We start from the raw sequence: 21,186 nt of genomic DNA, 5'->3' as shown, positions 1-21,186 counted from the left end.
CAGAGTCAGAAATCAAAGTTATTTTAGTTCATAATCACCAATAAGATAAACATCTTATACCTGTGCTGGTTCTGACCTGTATGTGTTTTAACATGACACTGCTTAGTAAGAGCACTGTGCTGCTTAAAGTTCTGTGCATTTTCTCCACAAGCCACTTATATATATATTTTGCTTACAGTTTAAACTCTCATTTTAATGTGTCAGAGTTATCCCATCTCCCCCTACACTTGATGACAAAAAATGAGTATACAACATAAAAAGCAACCATTTCTACATAGGTATCAAAGGCCTGTTCCCAAATCTGAAAAGACTCGTTGCGTCTAAAACTGAAACAAGATTCTTCAGTGGCCTGATACAGTCTCCTATATAAAGTGGATGCCAAGAAAGGGAAATTCTCTCAATACCTTAGCTGTACTTATATCACACATCTGTCAACATATACTCTCAAACTAGTACTGCTGGTTGTTACAAAAAACAGTTGTTCTCTAGCTGACAGAAGTGGAGAAGGACAAGCAGTAATGAGTTAGCATATCCCTTTTCCTGGTTTATTGAAAACTACTCTCAAAGGAAGACAGGTTTACAGAATGAAGCAACTGGAATCCCATACTCACTTCTTGTGTGTGAGGTCCAGACCACTGTTGACTATTCCCTCCACCTTTACATTTTTCTGCCCACAAATATTTCCATAACTGTCATATCCTGAAAGCAGTCTTGCAGCTGCTCCTGTAGCTATTGAAAAGCCACAGATAAAACCCTGGAGGAGAAAAAAAAAATAAATCAACAAAACAACATAGCTTAGTAATACTCGTGACATCTGGGAAAAGTCAGTTTAATCCATTTATTTCTAAGTGGAGTTTCTTTAAAAATTCCTTCAGTCTGAAAAAGGAAAGACTAGGAGACCCAGAGAATTGTTGTGCAATTATAAAATTGAATGCAGCTCAAAAGAGGATTGAGACATCTAATGCTGCATATTATCCAAGCATAGTTAAGAATCCTGTAGGTGATTGAGAGTCATATTGTCAGCAAGTGGTGCATGAAGCAGAATGGAGGAGGCCAAGGGCAGGCACTGGAGAGCTAGAAGCAGAGCTGGAGTTGTCAAGGATCAGTATGCATCTTGGAGGATTCCAGACAGTCCAGATTTTCCCACTTTAAGTTTTTCCTATTCTTTTCCTTCAAATTATGTACTTTTCAAAGATAACCTAGAATCTAGAAGTCTATCTGACTTAAGTTCCGTTTAAGGAAATCCTCCAAAGCAAGGCCACTGTGCTTCCAGCCACTATGCTGGGCTCAAATGCAGGAAAGAAACACCCAGAGCAAGGGAATGCAAAACAGCTCAGAGTAATGCTTCAGTATCAGGGAGGCCTTGCTGTGAACTCTCAGATGTATTTCACTAGCAAAATGAAGATGAAGGCAGTGATTATGCAGAGGACTGTCCCAAAAGAATCATTAGCTCTCTAGGAACACTGCTGACAGGGAGAAGTGAACCATCAGTTCACTCCACGACCATCAATGAACTGTTTTTATAGATGAAGCAAGCTAAGATTTCAGAAGGTGAAGCAGGGTAAACAGCTGAGACAAATGTGCGGAGCAACAGATGACAGCAACAGGATCAGATGAGATGGTGACAACAGATAATGAAGTTAGCATGGAACAGTTGAAGTATGGGTGGTTTTTAAAGGTCTGAAGATACAGGAGAGTGGCCTTCTCTGACAGACATGCTATCACTATAGAGAAACTCCAGACAGCAAGCTGGTCATTATCTTTCTCTTGCCAGTGCACTAATGCACTTACAGACTTAATATTTGAAGTGTAAATAAGGGCAAAGTGAGCGAAAGGTTATCATAAGTAATTAAAGTTATTTCCAGCACTCACTTTCAATTTCTCAGATCCCTTACTACTCTGTAAAGGACACATGAGCATGCACTTTACATACATTAGTACTCAGGTTCTTGGCTGGTTCAAAAATTTCTTCCCTGCACACAGGGCAAGGGAAATAATGCACCTACCTCCATCTAAGCTAATTTACAACAGTGCAGGGATGCCCGCCTCACCCATTATAGTACCTGACCTTTCAGATGAAGTCTCCTAGAACAGTAACTTACAGGATATTTGACCCAGTAGGAAAATTGCTCTGTATTATATACATACTGCTTAGACAGGAAAATCTGGAACACTCACACACAGCAGATTAACAAATAATTGGGGGAACAAGTACGTATAGACTGAGTAACCACAGAACATGAACAAAGGCAGGAAAAAAAAACACAAAAGAGCTGCTTGTTTCAGGAAGTACTGTGCTTTTTACAGTCTTAAGATGTTCACACTACAGTAAGAATAGAATTCATATGATTTAAACAAAACATTATGTTTTTACATTTGAAGCACAGAAAATGACAAACACTTTGGGAAAAGAAATCTTACAGTGGAATAATTCCAAAGACCAGACACCAAGGCACAGCAGAAAAGAAAGCTGACAGCACAGAAGTTCCAAACTCCTAAGGGCAACTGCTTGCAACACAGCAGTCTTATACAGTGACAAACATTCCCTGTTAAGGAAGGTCCATGAAACAAAAGAAGATTAAAAAAAAAATTGTATTTCTGATTTTCACTCCTCTGCAGCTTTTGAAGGTTGTTTTTCTTTTTAATGTAAGCGCACAGTGTTGTGAGGCTATGTTGAGAAATGTAGCAGTTTCATCACACAGGATGAAACTGGGATAACTTGGAAAGAAAGATCTTGCCATAAGTAATCTGGTTATTAATAGTATAACAACATCCAAGAAAAAACAAGGTGACTTTTTGATATTCACAATTTCTGTTTCTCAGAAAGAAGTTTACTGTGATGCACAGAACTGTTTACTAGACTCAAAGCTGGATACACACAGTCCCATAAGGAACATGAGTCAAGTGATACCTCACCACGTTGAAAATTACTTACAAGTCAAACTGGAGTTTCAGGGTAAGGAAAGCAGGAACAATAATTAACACAAATAATAGACTATGGATTCCTACCAAAGGCCTTTTATACATACATACTACCTGCTTCTGTTGTACATCTGATAGTTCACATGCCAGTATACCCCCAACTTACCCAGTGACTAAGTTACTGAAGGGTTTTAAAACTTCTAATAAATGCACAATCTTTAACTATATAATATTCACAGCATCCTTTGAGTTTTACTCACCATTCCTACACAGAAGAGGATAAATAAGAGTAGCCATGGTACATCTGTGCAGCTGTGGTCCTCGAGAGGCTTCCACTCTCGCTTAGAGCTCTTGAGTGAAGAAGAGAGAGGTGAGGTTAACAACATTTTATAAACTGTCTTCTATTCATAGCAGATACATCCAGAAAACAATTATCCAGGGCATTAACATATAGCAGGAGTTATCTTTAAACTCTGACCCAGCTGAAGCAGCTTTGTCAAAAAACTTAAAAAGGCAGGCTCACGAAAGACACTTCTAAAGAAGCACCTCCATGGGAAGCTAGATCAACAAAGAATTATTTATACAGAAAACAGGTAATTTTCCCAGGAATTTACAGGTATTTATCCATAAGCAAGGTTATTTCCCTTATTTTTTTATTAACAAAAGCTAATGGCATGGAATCAACAATATCTGCTCCTGCAGTCTTCCACAGCTACTTTCCAATAGTCTGCTTTCCAAGAAGGGTAAAAGGTTGAACCTCTCAGAAGCTCTTCAGTTTTAAAACACTATTTACAGGTTTAACAAGTTTTGCACACAGTGAATGTAGAAATGAGGTAATAAATTGCTGTTAAAGGAACAGTTCTCTGCCTGCCAAGAGGCAGCTGAGCTTAACATTTCAGAAAAAAAATCCCTACTCAGTATAGCCCAGGTGCCAGAAAAGAAAGTTGTGTACTTAAAGGTTGAAATATTCAGTGATGGAGATTCTATTGCAGAGTTAATGAAGGTGTTGTAAGCAATTCAAACAGTTTGCTGCTCCTGAGGTAAAATTTCTCAACTGTGTATACATTGCTAAGATAATTAAAGTCTGTTAAAAAACAGTCATTTTGGCATCTAGGGGAAATGGATTTAAGAAAACAATGTTGTTTTGGGTTTTGTTTGTTTTTTGTGGTTTTTTTTTTTTTAAAGGAGCATTGACTCTAGTATATAACTACCACCATGGGAAAATTTGTTTACTGTAACAAGAATATTGATTATAGTTACTTTTAAAGATAGTTACACATACAAGCTTTTTCTATTAGCTCCCAAATACTAACTCTTCACATACTTCTACTAAGAGCCAAAACCCACACAGATTGTTTTCATACTTGAGGAAGAAGAAAAGGAGATTGATATGGGGAGAGTCCATAACAGCTCTCTTCAGAGACAGAAGAAAAGAGGTAACCTATTCAATTTTTTTAATTCTTTCTTCTCTTAGGACTCAGAAGCATCTCCAAAACTTTGCTGACAAGGTAGCAAATGTCAGAACTGAATTAAAACAGAATGATTGGGTAAAATGTCAACAGTTTTTATCTCCAGTATGTATTTTTTCAGATTTTTCCCCAAAAAAGCAATAGCATATAACTCATGTGATATTAGCAGGGTAGGTTTTTTTTTTATTCATTACTTTAGTTTTTTGCTAAATCACAGGCACAAAGCAACCTCTTTAAATGCTAACATTAAAAAACTACAAACTGGGTATAATATAAATGAAATCCTGCATACACCATGCTTCAAAACACACAGTTTTCTAAGTAGTCTGGCTTTGCATTAGGGAATTCCATGTTACTTTTGCAATATTTTATTAAATAACTTCCACCTGAAGATATTATGTTTGTATGTTTAACTCAAACTGTGCAAATTCACTCTGAATTCTGAATAGTCAAACTTCTTTTATTCAATAATCAGTAGTGAGAGGTGCTAAAAGATCACACTATCAATTCTACTACATTCATTCAACAAAACTGTCTTCTGATCCTGGTAGTTCACACTTAAAACTAACACACTATTTAAACTTAACATTTACAAGAAGATTGTGACATTTATATTGTTATAATTAGCATAATCATAATTGCATAAAATATGTGAAGCTTGACACTTCTTATTCCTAAATCGACTCCAACTCTGGATTCTTTGGAGATTTACTTTCATGTACAAACAGCAAAGACCAATTTCATTTACAGCTGCACCTTATGAGCAAACTGCCCTTGACAAACAGGGGAGCAGTAAGATGCACTGCATAGTGTGGTTTGTTTGTTTTGTAAGGTTTTCATCCTCTGTACCATCTGCAAACGAAATCTTTTAATAGGATTTTTAAAAGCCACTGGACATCCTCTGAAATAGCTCTTGCAAAGATTTAGGTTGTCTGACTAGTAACACTTACCATAAGTAATCCATTTTATTTACCAAGTGGACTGCAATTTGTACATCAAAAAGAAAGCTGAAATGTCACAGCGTAGCACATTATTAGAAGGTTACGCAGAAGAATTCATTCTGTGGCCACAGCCTTTACTCTGCTCCAAAGCATAATTTAAGGAGGTGGGGGAAATTATTTTAAACAAAAAGCATTCTTGGAGGCAGCTCATGGAGCACCCAGCATACTAACACAGTACAAAATTATTACTTCCTTAGAAAAACACGTTTCTCCAATATCCTCTCCAATCTTCCTTCTCTCCAGACCTTGCTACAACCCAAGCTGGCTGCCATTATCTACTGTTTTCTTCTCAGTTGCTTCCTTGTATTCTGGATTCCCAATGCATTTTCTTCCACAGCTTCACACCTTTCATCCTCATCTTTCATGCTGGTGTCTGTATCTCTCAAGTGATTATTCCCTGTCCACTTTATACCCTTAGATGTTTACTTAGACCATGATATTCATGCTTAGGCAAGACAAATCACTAATCTATGGTCAACATAAGGTCTAACAGATGTTGTTTGTTTTGCAGCCTAGAAACTATGTTTTGCCTTCATTGTAACTGAACTACCATAAAATTTTAGCAGGCATGCCTTGCCTGCAATCCTAAATCAGCACTTCTCCTCATTTCAGCCTTTCCTCTAAAACCATTCAGTATTTGCTGATGCAAGAAAGCTAAAGAACCTAGAGGAAAATAAATTTTTTTGAAATTATTTTATTAATTTCAAGTTTTCTATTAAAACAGAGATTTCATAATTTATGCTATGCTCTCAATTGATATTTTTGTCATTAATAAAGCACAGGACTATCTGTGCACTGTTAATGACAGCACAGATTAACAGGAGCACTATCACTCAAAAGCGGAAGGCAGGCAAAAGAGCCTGTCTCTCCACGTTTCCAAACCTGCAAGTTTCCAAACTTGCAGGTTGGAAATACTTTTCCTGCCCATAATAGCTGTTCTGTGCTGATTTTAAGAGTTATTTACTCAAGAAGCCAAATTATTGTGTTCAGAAGCTTACACATGTCCATTTTACAGAAGACTTAGCAAACTCAATGCTTCCCAAAAACAAATCAAAACTGTTGGGTGTGGCACAATTTTACAATTATGTCTTAATACCACACCTAAAAAGTTGGGTGTCTGAAGTTAGGCTTTCTCCTGCAGAAGAGAAGCGTGAAGAATGCCACCACATTGGCTTTTCTAGTTGAACATGAAGCTACACAGTCTTAAGCAGCAAGTGGTTGTATGGAAGCACAAAAAGGGGCTATTTTCTTGGTAGTCGTTGTATCCAACCACTTCAAACCACAGAACTAGACCCCTCCAGATTTCGTTCTCCCTGCCACTTCCAAAAATATACCTCTGCAGCACCAAACAGCAGGTCTGAATTTTCATCTCTTCTGCATATTGTAGTATGCTTCTTCGCAGGTATCAGCAGAGCACAAAACCAATGGTTACCACTTTCACTGTTACTGGTAAGATCTGTACTGGATGCTACCATGTAAGCACTCACCTGCCCCAGCCAGAGTGCAACACACACATAAGAGCACAAAAAAGTGCAAAAATGCGGCATATGAGCAGGAGACTACAGATGCAAAGAGATACAGCAAATTTTTTTTTAAACACAAAATGTCTCATGCAATGTAAAAGTTGGGAGTGATGTGACTGAAGAAGGAGCCAAGTAAAAAATACCTGCAGTACTATATGTATGAATAATCAAACTGTGGGTAAGTAGCAAAGATGTGAATAAGATCAGGGTAAGATGGAATTTGTCATCAGCAGAGGATGTTGCAACATCATGAGAAAGGCAGCAGAAAGAAATCCTAAAATCTTGTGGTGATCATATGGTTTAGGAAGAAGAAAATGAAGCTGCTACTGAGACAGACGGGCTGAATTAAGGACAGCCCAGTGAACAACTGGTGTCAGTAACATCCACTGTATGAAAAGGAGAGGCAGGGAGAGGTTAGATGCTACCTTTACTTCATCTAATGAGTTTAAGCTAGCAATTGGAGAGTATGTGACTATTACAATTTCCGTATGAACACGGAGGTCATAAGAATACAGTCATAGCTTCATTCATTGGTTTAGTTTTCTTTTTCGTTCAATCTGGTTCTAATGCAAGACAAAGATAATGCAAAACATTCAGTTTTCCATTTGCAGACATTGAGAATAAGCTTTTGTACTTCCTGCCCTTAGAAATAGTCACTTTTTTGTTATTGGATACAAGACACGGCTTTGTTACTCACCCATCTAAATAATCAGGCCTAGATTTACAAAGTTTTCTCAGATCTTAGTGTACTTGGGCACTTCAGCATTTGACCCATTTCCCCCTTAGCAGCCCATACCATGCTTTAAGGATGTGACTTTTCAGACCATTTACAAATTCCGAAACTTCTGTTGGCTCAGCTGGTGGGTTACAGTACTGCCAGACACAGACCTAGTGTACAGAATCATCACCACTGCTTTCATCATTTACATTCATTCAATATTTGACCTTTCCTTAAAGACTGGATAAACTCACAAAATAAATCTAGTCATTACTCTCCCTCACCAAGTCACACCAAATTTTTAACCACTTCTAGCCCTCAGCCTCCCTTCTATATTACATCCACCTTCCAAGTTTTTAATATCTCAAACAGCAATTTGCCATCTACAAAATCTCCTCCCTAAGATCATGTACAAAATGTAAGAAAATTGTAAGTTGTATCTTCCTTTCACAGAACTATTGTGTTAGGCTGTCAGTTAAACACTGTTATGCATGAATATCTGAGCTCCCATTTACTCCTCAAAATGGTGTCTGTGACTAATGTTTTCAGTGGGATATAGGGTTGGGTTTTTTTTTGGTTTTAATCACAGAACCCAGCTAGAAAACAAATCAATAGTTCTAAATGCCATGGCACTAGTTAAGATTGATTTCCTTTGGTCTTTCTGCACAGTACAATCAGATTTCTCTGATCTAACAAAGAGAAAGTTCTGATCATAGTCCTTTATGCAGCAGAAATAATTCCCAATTTTTAACTTTTTTTTTCTCATCTCTCATTTAGTTTTTCTGGTATTTAAGAGTAACTCAGCTTTGTTACAGCCCCTTTCTCTGTGGCAACAATGTTTCAACTTCAATCTTTCACTAAGCTCACAGGAACACAACTGAATCTTTGAATCAGCTGTCACTGCTAAATTAGCTATCACTGCCAAGTTACCTAAGTTGGATCAATGATCTTTAAGAGTTATTGGGAGAGGAAAACAAGTAGTTTCTTGAAGGAGCAAAAAATAGACCTTCTTTTTTTTTTTTTTTAAATAAAAATGTAAATTACCAGCCGTTTAAATTACTACAAAAGGATTATGCAAGTTAACTTTTCAAATAGCTGTAATTAATTTAGGTGGGGTTTTTGTCTCTACAGAGTCATGGTAGAAAAACTTGGGATATTCCTTCTTCTAATTTCTAACCAGTTTCGATAATTATAAGATACTGAAAATCAGGGGTTGCAAGAATTTCAGGGTTTTATTCTTTTTATAAGATATTTTTTATTGTACTTTTATAAATCCTCAAGCATATTATTATTGATGTGTCACTTTAAGATAATTTTTTATAAGAATCCATGCTAAGAACCATATTCATCTAACTATATTCCCTTTCAATTTGTTTCCCTTTGTTTTATCACCTTCATGTAACATCTAGATTCAGAGTATATGTGACAGCAGCTCAATACTGCAGAGTAAACAGAAATGACTGCTGTTTGTATATGTAAATCAAGGAATTCAGAAATGACTGTGTAGCTACCTATCTACACAGGAGCTACAGTATGCACAAAGCATTAATAAACTGTCCTTAGAGACAAAAAAGAATACTCATCCTGACTGGATCTTTTGTGGGAAACTGTCACCAATTCTTGCAGAACCTACTTTTCCTAAAAGGAAGGCTGGTTATAAAAAAGTGCCAGAGATTCGACTGACTGCATAAACAGCATTCAGTTTATCCTAATAGCATAGTGAGTACATAATGCAGTCATTTTACACCTACAATGCAAGTTCAGTGCTTCAGAATTGGTGGATCCATTTGTCATACTGTGCACAACACAAAATTACATGTAAGGCACGGTCCACTCTTGAGTTCTCCCTGGGAAACAGGAAAGCAAGGTTAAAGAGGCTGTCACCAAGAAGTCGTTCAGTTTAGAAATCGCCTTTTACTCATTTTATGTATCCTTACAAGCTAAACAACACTCTCAATCACGTGCCAGCCTTTAGCATGAAGCATACCACCTATAAAAAAGAGGAACCGTAATTTAGTAGTTTACCAAAATGCTTCCATCATAAGAACATAATTCTACAGTTTATCAGACAGCATGGCATTTTTCTGTCCAAGACATGGCACACCTTTCCATACCACTCAGCTGTTTAAGAGAACCACTAGTATCAACTGTATACTGTCCTAATGAAACTTCTTCCACCTGTGAACAGATCTTAATTCCAGAGCCTAAAGAGGAAATTAATCTTGACCCTAAGCACTAACAGTTTAGGATATTTTTGGATCGCTCCAACCCAAAGCAAGACATAAAAACAAGACCTAAGTCCCCTATTCATAAGCAGCTGCAACTATACTGACATCAAATGAAGCTACTAGACGTTCCGCTCCTTTCACTATGGGTGTCAGACATCTGTAAGATGACTAATATATTGCATCCGAAATAAATTTTGATCACAGAGTGGTTAAAACATAAATGATACCCATTATAGGTATAGTTCAAGTGTGTCTCACTATAAACGTGAATCACTAACTTCATGAAAAACAGAGCATTTATCTGCATACACTGCCATCTTAGTAGGTAATAACTGAACAGTATGTAAAAGATCAGAATCTCCAATTAAAATCTAGCAAGTTGTTTCACATTTTCAAACAAAAGCAGTAGGGAACTTCTAATATGTTAAATGCCCTGCAGAAAAGTATTCATACTGAGAGGGAGGGAAAAATATATGGACATTTTCTAATACCTTCACAAATAAACAGTCCTAGAGTCCCTGACACTGCCAACGTGAACATCTCTGTTATTACCTCTAGGGAGAATGAAGTCTGTAATTATTCTAGAATTTTCTATTACTCTGAAGATTTGATGACACTGTTGCTAAAAATGCCCCCAAAACCCAAACATCCCTCAAAACCACACTCCCTTCCCCACACAAGTACACTTCTGAGAACAAAAGTTACAACGCAAACTAGCTCTCCATATAAAATCTTCATGAGGTGAGTGCACTCTAAGGGCACAAAGCAAAGTCTTCAAGTGTTAAAAATATGTTTAGTTAATTACTGCATCTGCTATCTTGCAATTCTTTATAGAAAACCCTTAGTCTGCAGCACTGTGAAGCCTAAGAGCACTGTATGAAGCTGCCCTAGTAAAAACGCTCATCATTACCTACAGATTTCCTGTGCATGACTTACAGGTGTGTTCAGACACAGCACCAAGCAGTAGCTTACTGCAGTTCATCATGAATTCAGACGATTCTCTCGGATTCACAATAAAACTGATTGTTATACAGCAAATTATTGGTATGCCTTCATTAGTAGAAGAGGAACGCACACCAGCAAACCCAGATTTTTACTTCACTCAACTATACCAGCTCCCTAAAAGGAGAAACTACACCATATCATTAAACTATCTCCACAAACACATAAAAAAATTTCTTAGAGTAGACTTACCCTGGATCTACCCCTAGGGAAGAGCAGTATTGCTCCTACCCCATGCAGCTTGCCAATTATAGCATTTTCCTGGGAGGCAGATGTTTGGATGCCCCCAGACTTACAGAACCAAAGCTATGTCTCCCACCTCCAGGGGCAAATGAACTTGTCACTTTAATACTATTAGAGCTACAAGTGGCAGTCTTTCTAGAAAGAAAGGAAAACCACACACTGTTCCCTGCAAGTACTCTCCATGATGACACTATCCTGTAGTTAACAAGCCCAAACAATGGGGCAATTCCAAGAGTACTGCCCCACAGAACATGCAAATCACAGTGGTGTCTAACACCCATTTTTGTGGAATTTCTGCTTCAATCTCATTCAAAACCACTTTATTTTTCAATTTACTGCAAAGCAGACATTAGTCATGCTTCTGGATTTTACTGAAAGCCACATGCCAGCACTTTACATCTAGGCACCCACATGCTTATTTGCCTAATAGCTCCACATCACCATTTCTCCAATCCCTTGTCCACTGAAAGGATGCAGCTATTCTTTGTAAGTATGAAACTCAGAGTTCCTGCTAAAAAAGTTTTCTGATGGTATAATGATGCTTTAAAGTTATCCACCAAAGGGCAATGGATCTATATTTTGCTTCTCAGACACTAAGTATACTACCAGTACATGTCCACACCTGCTACTTCAGTAATGTCCTCACACTCCACACACAATATTTATGAGTTTTCAACATAATGTCAACAAATTTGAGAGCACACAAGACAGCACTTAAAACATTACCGATGATGTAATATAAAGATGTTTACACTGAAAACTCATAGGTGGAGACTTACGAATCTGACATGTGTTGTATATCATCTTCCACACATCTTTTCAGTCAACTTAAACATTGCTTTTAAAACTCCTTTATTACATGCTTCCACCTCAGTCTACAACTTAAATATTTATCTTGAAACATAACGCAGCTGATTAAATAAAGAGCTGACATGATCAGCACACCTGCTGATGTTTTGAAGTTTAGAAATAAAGCCATCTGCACACAAAAGCCCAGGTTTTAACCCTCAAAGTATTTAGCTATTGTTTCTTTTCCTCATTACCCTTTGTTAAGTACATATCTGAAAGCAGCAGTAAATAAGGGCACTTTACAAATGGCACAGTAATATTATTCAGGGGATTAAAATACCCATTTCAATGCATGTTTGGAACTTCCTTGGTTCTTAGTCACTAGTAAAAAGCAGTCATGGGAGGGAAGGAGAAGGAAAGAAAAATGGGGGGGGGAGCAACCATACCAACCAACCAACCAAAAAATACCCAAACCATTTCCCTTGTAACGATATTCTGCACCTACCAAGTTACTTTATCATGCTGTATTTTCTAATTGTGTATCAACCTGTTAACAGATTCTCAGATTTTATTCTTACTAACAGACTGCAAGTCCCACATTACAAAGCATTTCAAAGCTCTGGACTGGTAAAATATTGTCCAAGCACAATACACACTTTGCTTCCAGATACACTAGCTTTTATCACAATATAACATTATCAGAAGAAAAAATAATATAACCCATTGATGGTCTCCCCTAAAGACATGGATGGTCCTCACAAAAGATAAGGGACATTCCATAGGAAACGCTGCACCTGTTCTTTGTACTCTCTTCATGTGAGATGAGTAATTTTCTCTAAAAGAACTTTTCACCCTTTTAGAGTGTCTAAAGCCACAATGCAAGAATAAAAACATCACAGCTCTCTAAGAGCTTGTGGCCTGCACAGTACTGCTGTGAAAAGTAACACTAGAGATATTCATTGCACCTTGCTAAATATTCTTTCATAACGCATCCTACATTCAAATGGGTTTGTCAATTGAAAATCTTAAAATCATGTCTTTTTCTAATGCATTTACAATCTTGCAGAAGAAGTTCCTACCTTATAAGGCAAAAGAAGGCTTACTTGGCGGAGGGTTCTGCAAGGTCTGATCCTCACATTTGCACATGTCTACACAAACATGGTCCTTATGGCACTACACCGAATGCTATGAACTAACTGTTGCATAGATTCTTCTGTACATTCTTCTGTATCGCTGTGTACAAAAGCCAAAAGAGCTGTGATAGAAATCGAGAAGCCAATTCTCGATATTCAGTTATTTTTAAAAGGATGTCAAGAACCCAACAAAAACTTCTCAGAACCCTTTCTCCCTGACTTGCTCTAACAATGATGAAAACTTTCAACATATATTCCGGGGGAAGGTTAGATCACTTCTTACCTATGAAATCCCAACTTACAGGTCAAAAATTCTGGCATAACAAGAAAAGAAAACCACTCAGGATTACAAAAAGAGGGCAGTGCTTGAGGACCCTGAAAGCGTATTAGATTAAGAGGAACTAAAGCTAAGAAGGCTTTGTCTGATTTATGAAAGAAAGGGTAGGAGGAGAATGGAAAGGGAAACGATGTGTCAAGCCCTTAGCTTATTACATAAGCATACTTTCTTACAAGTAGGCAATTGGACCTTAAGATTACCTAGCTCCACCCATGGCAGGGGGGTTGGAACTAGATGATCTTAAGGTTCTTTCCAACCCTAACTGTTCTATGATTTTGCAGTTTTTCACAGCAAGCGAGGGGGAGTCTGACAAAGCATTCCCAGGAGATGCCTATTATGACCTTAAACATAATATGTTAATGGATTTCCTGTTTTGTTTCTACAGATCTGTACATGATATTCAGAGGTCTCTTCCCCAGTCAAATAATGTATCTGGGGATACATTAGGCCAGAGTTTATTTCTGCTGTAAACGGCTGCTTAACTACATTACATCTATTATTACACGACATCCAGGCACAAGTCCCCATGTTCTGCTTGCCATAACCCTCCACCATATTCTAGCATCGCTGGTTCAAATAGCGACAGCTAGAAACTAGCATGTAAAAATGCAGTATGGAATCTCAGCTTGCCTATATACTGCAATCATCCCCTATTCTTGCAGTGCATCACGCACTGGGTGTTGAAATCATATTAAAGCAGAATCCCAGTTTCTGTCAAGTTGGTTTGCAAATTTTGATTTTCACAAAAGAAACCACTGAAGTAAGTTCAAAGGAACAAAAATTATAGTCAGCCCAAAGGAGAAAAAGGCATACATAATTAGCAAAAGCTTGTCTTTAGAGTAAACAGCATAAAGACAGTTGACAACTTCACTGCATAACAACCATTGTAATTTCAAAATGAAAATCAGTTGACTGATACTGAATATACCCTCACAATTACTAACCTAAGAGTCTGATGGCTGACAGCATTCTAGCTGCTAATAGTTACAGTAATATAATATATACTAATATAGTAACAATAGCATAAGCTTCGGATTTAGTATTCACTATTAGCAATGAAAGATAACCTTTTCTAAAACTGTGCACACTTTATCAAAAGCAAGTCCCATGTCGGTTCTTAATCCAAACTATCACTTCTGGAAGTGCTTAACAAACAAAAAAAAAAAAGAAAAAAAACAGTCAATCTTTGAGTTACCTGACAAAGTAAAGGAAATAATGTGCTACTTAAAACCTTTTAAGATGTGCCACAACTGAAAAACAGCCTGAACTTCAGAAGGAGCTAGTCCTCAGTGGGAAAAGCTCAAAGTGTTTGAAAGAGTACTTACAAGCATCTACGTAGTTGAAACATTTCTTTCTACGTTAAGATCAAAAGGAATTATTTGCACAGGTTGTGCAGTTGCTTGCGACAGCATTTGTAAAAAGGACACCTCATGCTCCACAGGAAGGGAATAACGCTCACAGACCAGAAATACAAAAAGTACTCAACAACTTCATGATTTGCCTGAATCATTAGCACTGTTCTTGGATCCTGCTTATACTCTTCATCCTTCACACTCTATCTGCTTGCCAGAGGCTAGAACGGAAGCTTCGTCTACTGTCAGTGTATTGAAAGGGAAATCAAGCTTCCTAGCTCCTGGAAGTAGAATTCCTAACTCATTCTGTTTCTGCCCATCAGCACTGTTACTCAGCTGGTCTTCGTATATGATCATACCCACACCCACAATGAAACAGCCATATTTTGATTCCCCTTATATTAATTTGGCTGCAGGAACCTCTGACAGCTGAAGATATACGGCTGAAATACAATTAATGGTCTTCATTGTCCACAGCAGTTCAGAAGCGACATTTAATCACAACCATGAATTTATTTTTAAGTTAGGAATTCTAGATTTATTCTGTGTTGCTTTGACAGCAGACACTCAAGGGAAAGTTAATGGATGATCTGTCTTCATCTCCTCTTATAATGGGAAGTCCTTTTAGTTTTGTAAAAACCGAGGTCACCTGTAAAACCACAAAGAACATGTGCTTTGTTTATCCCAGTCATGCCTCCAATTTTCATCAAGATTTCAAGCTTCTCATACATATCTTAGATTAAGCCACTAACATACAAAGCTGTAAAGATAAAACAAAGATGCACAGTATTTCCCTGTCCCAACACAAAGACATCACAAAGTCTTGCTTCCTGTAACATCTTGATAAAGCAAATGCCTTTTACCTAGAATCAGCCACTTTAATTCAACTGCGTAAGAGCAGAAAGAAAGGATGGATTCTGTCTAACAACTACTTCAAGAGAAAGCAATTTAAGGTCCACTTCTCCTGATAGTTTGTTCCTTTTCATGAACTATGAAATTCTGTCCTCTTACATAAAGTAATGTGAAATTTATGGAGTGGTGCTATAAACTCAATCAGTGGAGCAATCTGAGTTACACTGAAAGGTAAGTTTGCTTGCTTAAAAAACAAACAAACAAACAGATGAAAACCAACAAACTCCCCAAACCCTACATGAATTACTTCAATCCAACGGATTTATAGCATAGCCTGATACTTATGGTGACATGGGAGTGTTTAACTCCAACAATTATCTCCCGCAAAGCCAGTTTTATAATGGACTAAGACTGTGATAGCAGAAAATACCACTGATGGAGAAGAATGAAAAGAAATGGAAGAGAGTATTGCCACTCAACTACAGATTCCATTTTTCTTCATTAATGAAACTAAAGATTTGAAAGAAATGTGATTATTCTATCACTCTGGAGCTACAGCACCATTCACTCAAAAGATACCAACACTCAGGAAGTGAAGATCTTTCCAAAACAGTGGAACAAAAAAACCCCACCTGTATCAAAACTGGGTAGAAATTTTTTAAGCTTTGTTGCATAGCAGATCCATGATGAACAATTTGAACCTAGACAGAAGCACCCATCTTGAGAAGCTCATGATAAAGACATGGCAAGGGCGGACAGCTGACTGAAACCACATGAAGGTATTGATAACCAACAGCACTGCAAGATAGGAGATGCAGAGAGGTGTCTGGAGTTTGGTTTTTGGTTGGTTTGGGTTGGGGTTTTTTCCTCCTGTCCTTTACAAGGTTTTAATCTCATATAGGTCAGCACGCTTTGGCCCAACTACAGTTCAAAGAAGTTTTAGAACGATCTGGCCATGGTAATTAATGAAGAGTATATACACTGCTCTAAGACAACAACTGCAATATGAAGCCAAAATTGCACACCATTTTCTCAACCAGCTCAAGGTTCAAGATGGTGAGGGTCAAGAGACACAGAAAGATACAGCTAAGTCCACCTAAGTAAGCAGAGAACCGCAAAAGCCCCTAAAGAAACAAAGAAGATGACACAGTTGTTAAAATCAAAAAGTAACAACAGGTAAAAAAGAATTCTAGTTGTGACAACAAAGAACAAGTGCAAATCCCAGAAGATACTACACCAGGAAAAGTGAAAGTACTTCACGTGAATGTGGAATAAGCCTGAAACGGAAAAAAGAAATACACTGGAAAGAAGTATTCCAGACTGAAACACCTCAACAAGTGAAAAAGCAGAATAACAGGAAAGAATGTGCACATCTGGGAGAAAGTCCATTATAGTTGTATTAAGTTAAAACCACTCTTAACAGTTCAAGTCGAATAATCTGGTAATAAAAGGATTTAAGTTAACAAAAGGGAGGGAAGAGTGGAAGTACAAGCACAGACAGCAGTAGAGGAAAAGAAATAATAATCTGAGTAGAAGGCAGTGAAAAACAAGAGGACAATATTACAGAAGTCCAGGAAGAATAAGAAATCAAATGGCCGAGAATTACAGATGGTATTGAAAGCAGTATAGATCAAGGAGTTTAAGAAAGGAAGGGAATCTCTGTAACTTGGCCAGAAGGAGCCTGTACAGATCTTAATGAAGGCAATTTCAGCAGCACATGGAACCTGGACTGGAACAATACAATGAAAGAGGAGAGAATGTATGACCACAAATGTAAATTCTCCTGTTTGGAAGTTTGGAAAAGAAGGGAAGCAGACTATAGTTCACTGTCAGCTTTAAGGATGGAGGATAGTAACTCAGAATAAAATTATGAAGGGAGCAAGATGGCAGCCAAGAGGTAAAACCCAGAAATTTGGAATTAAAACAGAAAAATTGAATGAATGGGGCTTTGGGGTCAGACTAAACTGCTAAAGGAAATAAAAGCAGAGAGCAAACACGAGGATCCATCACTGTAAGTAGCAGGTAAGAGTGCTGAGCAAAGGTAAACATGCCGATTCTAATCGGTTTTTCTCTGGAAACCTTTAGATTCTGCAGGGGAAGAAGAAATATAGGAAAAAGCTTAAGGGAGATTTCTGGGCAGCCTGCAAAGCAAAGGAACTAGGAAATGCATGCAGGTAGAAAGTAAAAAAAAAAATCAAGACGATAATTGAGTATGAAATACAAGTTAGGAAGAAGACGTCAAAGAAATACGCCATGTTCAACAACCAGTCATAGTTACTGCATCATTATAAATGAGATGAGGAGGTGGCAGTCATGAGAAAGGGATTTGGAGATGCAGCAATCAGATAAGACGGCTGGCAAAATCAAAACAGAAGTAATAATTTCTCTCAGAAACAGAAATGGGTATTAGCAGATGAAGCTCAAATAGGCTAGAGAGCCAAAGAATAAACATAATGAGAAATCAACATGAAAAACAGTCATAAGGAATGAGGACGAGGTGTCCATGATAAGAGGAGAGACTGTATGGCAAAGACTAAAATGAAGGTATGCGGGGAGAAGCAAGAAGTAAGGCAGCATGGAGGAACATCTGATGGATCCCTGCTCAAGGAAAGCTTAAGAAGAAGTAACAGAGGGGAAGGTATAAAGACAATGGTAGATGAAGAACACATTTATTCTTAACGATAAAAGGAAGGAGAAGACAGACATTAGGCTCTAACATAATGCTGTACTCTTGGTAGCAATGTTTCTGCAATCAATATACCTGACAAAACTGTTGCTGATAAAATATTCAGCAACCACCCTTTGATTTGAATTTCCTGAGAAGACACGCAATTGCTTATGGCTAGGGGATTAAATAAACAGCCATTTTTTATACTCCAGTTACATATATGGGATACAAACCTCACAGTACCATATCTTGCCACACACAAGGAAAACAAATGAAAGATGTTCAGTAGTGTACTATTAACATCACACGCCCTGACAGGGGAACACAAAATTTCACTAAACAACAAAATCTATGAAGAAGAAACCTATGAACAAGCCAGATATTTAAACCATCCAATCCCCTATTTCTTCTGCTTTTGATCTAATGCTACCCACAAATGTGCCCGAATTTTCATTTAAGAAAAAGAATGCAACAGTGAACAGCAATTTAAATTCATAAAGGAGAGCTGGAAAGGACCTGCCAAACAGTTATGAAAAGCAATGTGGATAGGAATCACAGAAAATAAGGTTGGAAAAGACTTCAAAACATCAACTTCACTCTCAGTGCTCCAAGTCTGTCTCAGCTTTCCTTAAGCCACTCCTGATAGATACCTATCTAACATTTATATATATATATAATATATATATAATATATATATTTAGCAAGCCTCAAGCAATACAGGCTCCACAATCTCCCCAACAGTGTACTGCAGTGACCGAACAATTTTTAAATCTTCCCCTAGCATCCAGTATACATGTCCTTCTCTAAAATTCAAACCATTTCTTCATGCACCATAAAGCTGATTGCTTTCCTCTTTGCAGCAGATTTGCTGTAAAGGATGTTCTCTATTGCAACTGGACAGCTCTGCAGTGTTTTGCATTGGAAGGACAGAGCCCTTATATAAAAAAGAAAAAAAAAAAAAAAAAAAAAGGTCTGCCTGAACGGATGAGCTACAAAAACTCATCTCTATGATGAGTCATCTGGGACAGCAGAGACGGACTTTCCCACATAAGCAGCCTGCTGGAAGCTGGATACAGCCACCGCAAGTGACACAGCCAAAAGAAACTAACATTTACACGCACGCAAAGCATAGCCACAGCGTTAGTCACGATCGTTCATCCTACAGCCTTCAGAAAAGAGCCAAAACAGAATAGCCCTGGTCGTGTCGTTCAAAGGGAAAGTTAAAATAGGAAGTAGAGTCGCAAACTGGAGCGCTGGGTGGAGCTCCCAATTGTGCCTTGCTTGGCAGCACCGCTCTGGGGGAAAAAAGAGGAGTCAGTAAGGGCAAAGCAGTGCAGTGGGGGAGGGGGAAGACAGAAAACCCGAGCTCGGAAATAAGAGATGTGCACGGGGCAGGTCACACACAGGGAAAAGGTTGCAGGGAGGTACCCGAGCCCTTGGCGCCCTGGATGTGCCAAGTTTCCTCCCATGAGATGGCCCCTCTCTCTAGGGGCCCCAAAGGAAAAGCTGCAAGGAACGGGTGGGGGGGGGGGGGGGGGGGTGCGGGGGGTGTGTGGGGGGAGAGGAGGAGGAGAGAAACTGCAGAGATATATAAGGGGTGCATAGAGGCCTTTGCTCCCCACTCCCTGCAGCAGGGAGCATAGGACAGGGTAGTAAGGCAGTATGAGGATAGCAGGGGAGAACTAGAGGTTTGTAGCTGCTGCAGCTACGGCAGGGGAGTGGAGCAGGGTATGGCAAAGATTGCAAAGCCATAGCAGGGCTGGGGGAAGAAGGGGCAAAACGATGCAGATCCACAGGGAAAGCAGAGCACAGAGCAGTGTGTAGAGCAATGCAGAGGGTGGAAGTGCGTAGCATGGTGGGAGCAAGGCTATATGAGCTGAACCTGGGGGTGCACAACCATAACATGGAAGAGCAGAGCTTTAGAGGGGAGCAAAACGCTGCAGAGTTACATGCACCAAGGCTTGGGGATGCGGTGTAAAGGGGCTCACAGCCAACCATGAGAAGCCAGACTACAGGAGAAGAGAGCAACGGGTCCACAGCCAAGGGAGAGCGGAGCTGTCGGCGGGGCGTTATGGGGGAAGGGAAAGCAAAGGGTTCAGAGTATGGTTATAAGGGATGCATACGAGTGCGCAGCCATAGGAGAGTGGTGCTACAGGTGTAGCAAGGGGATGCACAGCTATAGGAGACATACGGTAGGGGCTACCGTAGTGGGAGAGAGCAAACTGGTGCACAGCCGTGGCAGAGCGGGGCTACGAGGGGCAAAGGGGATGCACGGCCACCAGACAGCACCGCGGTAGAGGCAGGAGCGGGTGCACAGCAATGGGACAGCATGAGCGGCAGTTCTGGGGACGGGGGACGAGTGGACAGACGTGGGGGACAGCAGGCCCGCGGGTGTAACAGGGCCCGGCAGCGGGGAACAGCAGAGCCAGGAGACGGAAGGGGAAGGGACGGGAGAAGGGGAGCAGGGTCCGGCGGCGGGCGCGGGCCGCTCACCTGCGCGGCGGAGCTGCAGCAGCCCATGGCGTCCGCGGGTCTCTGCCCTGGCGGTGCCCACTAGGCGCCAGGCAGCGGCGGCAGCAGGCAGGCGCTGGGCATCCACTCCAAGCGACGGCCCGCCCCGGGCGGCAGCGCGGCGCGGACGGCAGAGGGGAACGGTCGGGAACGCTCCGCCGAGGATCGCGGCTGCGGCACCAGCCCCGCCGCGGCGCCCCCTCACCCTCCCCCCGCGGCGGCGGCGGCCGCGGCTGAGGGGAAGGGGCGGGGCTTGCGGGGGGGGGCGGGGCCAGCGTACTGCAGCGCGGGGGGTACCTGCCCGGGCGGGCGGCCACGCCCCCCACATCGCCCCGCCCCGGCCCGCGCGCCTTGGGGCGCTTCCGGGGCCGGAAGCACTCTCGGGTGGTTGCTGGGCCTGTTCGGTCGCGTCCCAGCGCAGCTGCGGGGCCCTGGCTC

General features: G+C 39.9%; 1 protein-coding gene across 3 annotated transcripts in view; it reads right to left on the bottom strand.

Annotated features, from left to right (window-relative positions):
• Window positions 1-20,984, bottom strand: part of SLC44A1 (solute carrier family 44 member 1) — a 67,131-nt gene extending 46,147 nt beyond the window's left edge. For all 3 annotated transcript variants that reach the window (XM_065661984.1, XM_065661985.1, XM_065661983.1), the window contains exons 1-3: window positions 20,731-20,984; window positions 3,183-3,272; window positions 612-754 (exon numbers count right to left, since the gene is read on the bottom strand). In XM_065661984.1, the coding sequence (XP_065518056.1) occupies window positions 612-754; window positions 3,183-3,272; window positions 20,731-20,757 (260 nt within the window). In that variant the 5' untranslated portion in view covers window positions 20,758-20,984. The remainder of the gene's footprint in view (window positions 1-611; window positions 755-3,182; window positions 3,273-20,730) is intronic.
• Window positions 20,985-21,186: the final 202 nt, after the last annotated feature.

Source organism: Lathamus discolor, chromosome Z (genome assembly GCF_037157495.1).
Source record: "Lathamus discolor isolate bLatDis1 chromosome Z, bLatDis1.hap1, whole genome shotgun sequence".
Classification (NCBI taxonomy): domain Eukaryota; kingdom Metazoa; phylum Chordata; class Aves; order Psittaciformes; family Psittacidae; genus Lathamus; species Lathamus discolor.
The sequence above is the reverse complement of the archived record's forward strand: the minus strand, read 5'-3'. Positions and strand labels throughout refer to the sequence as shown.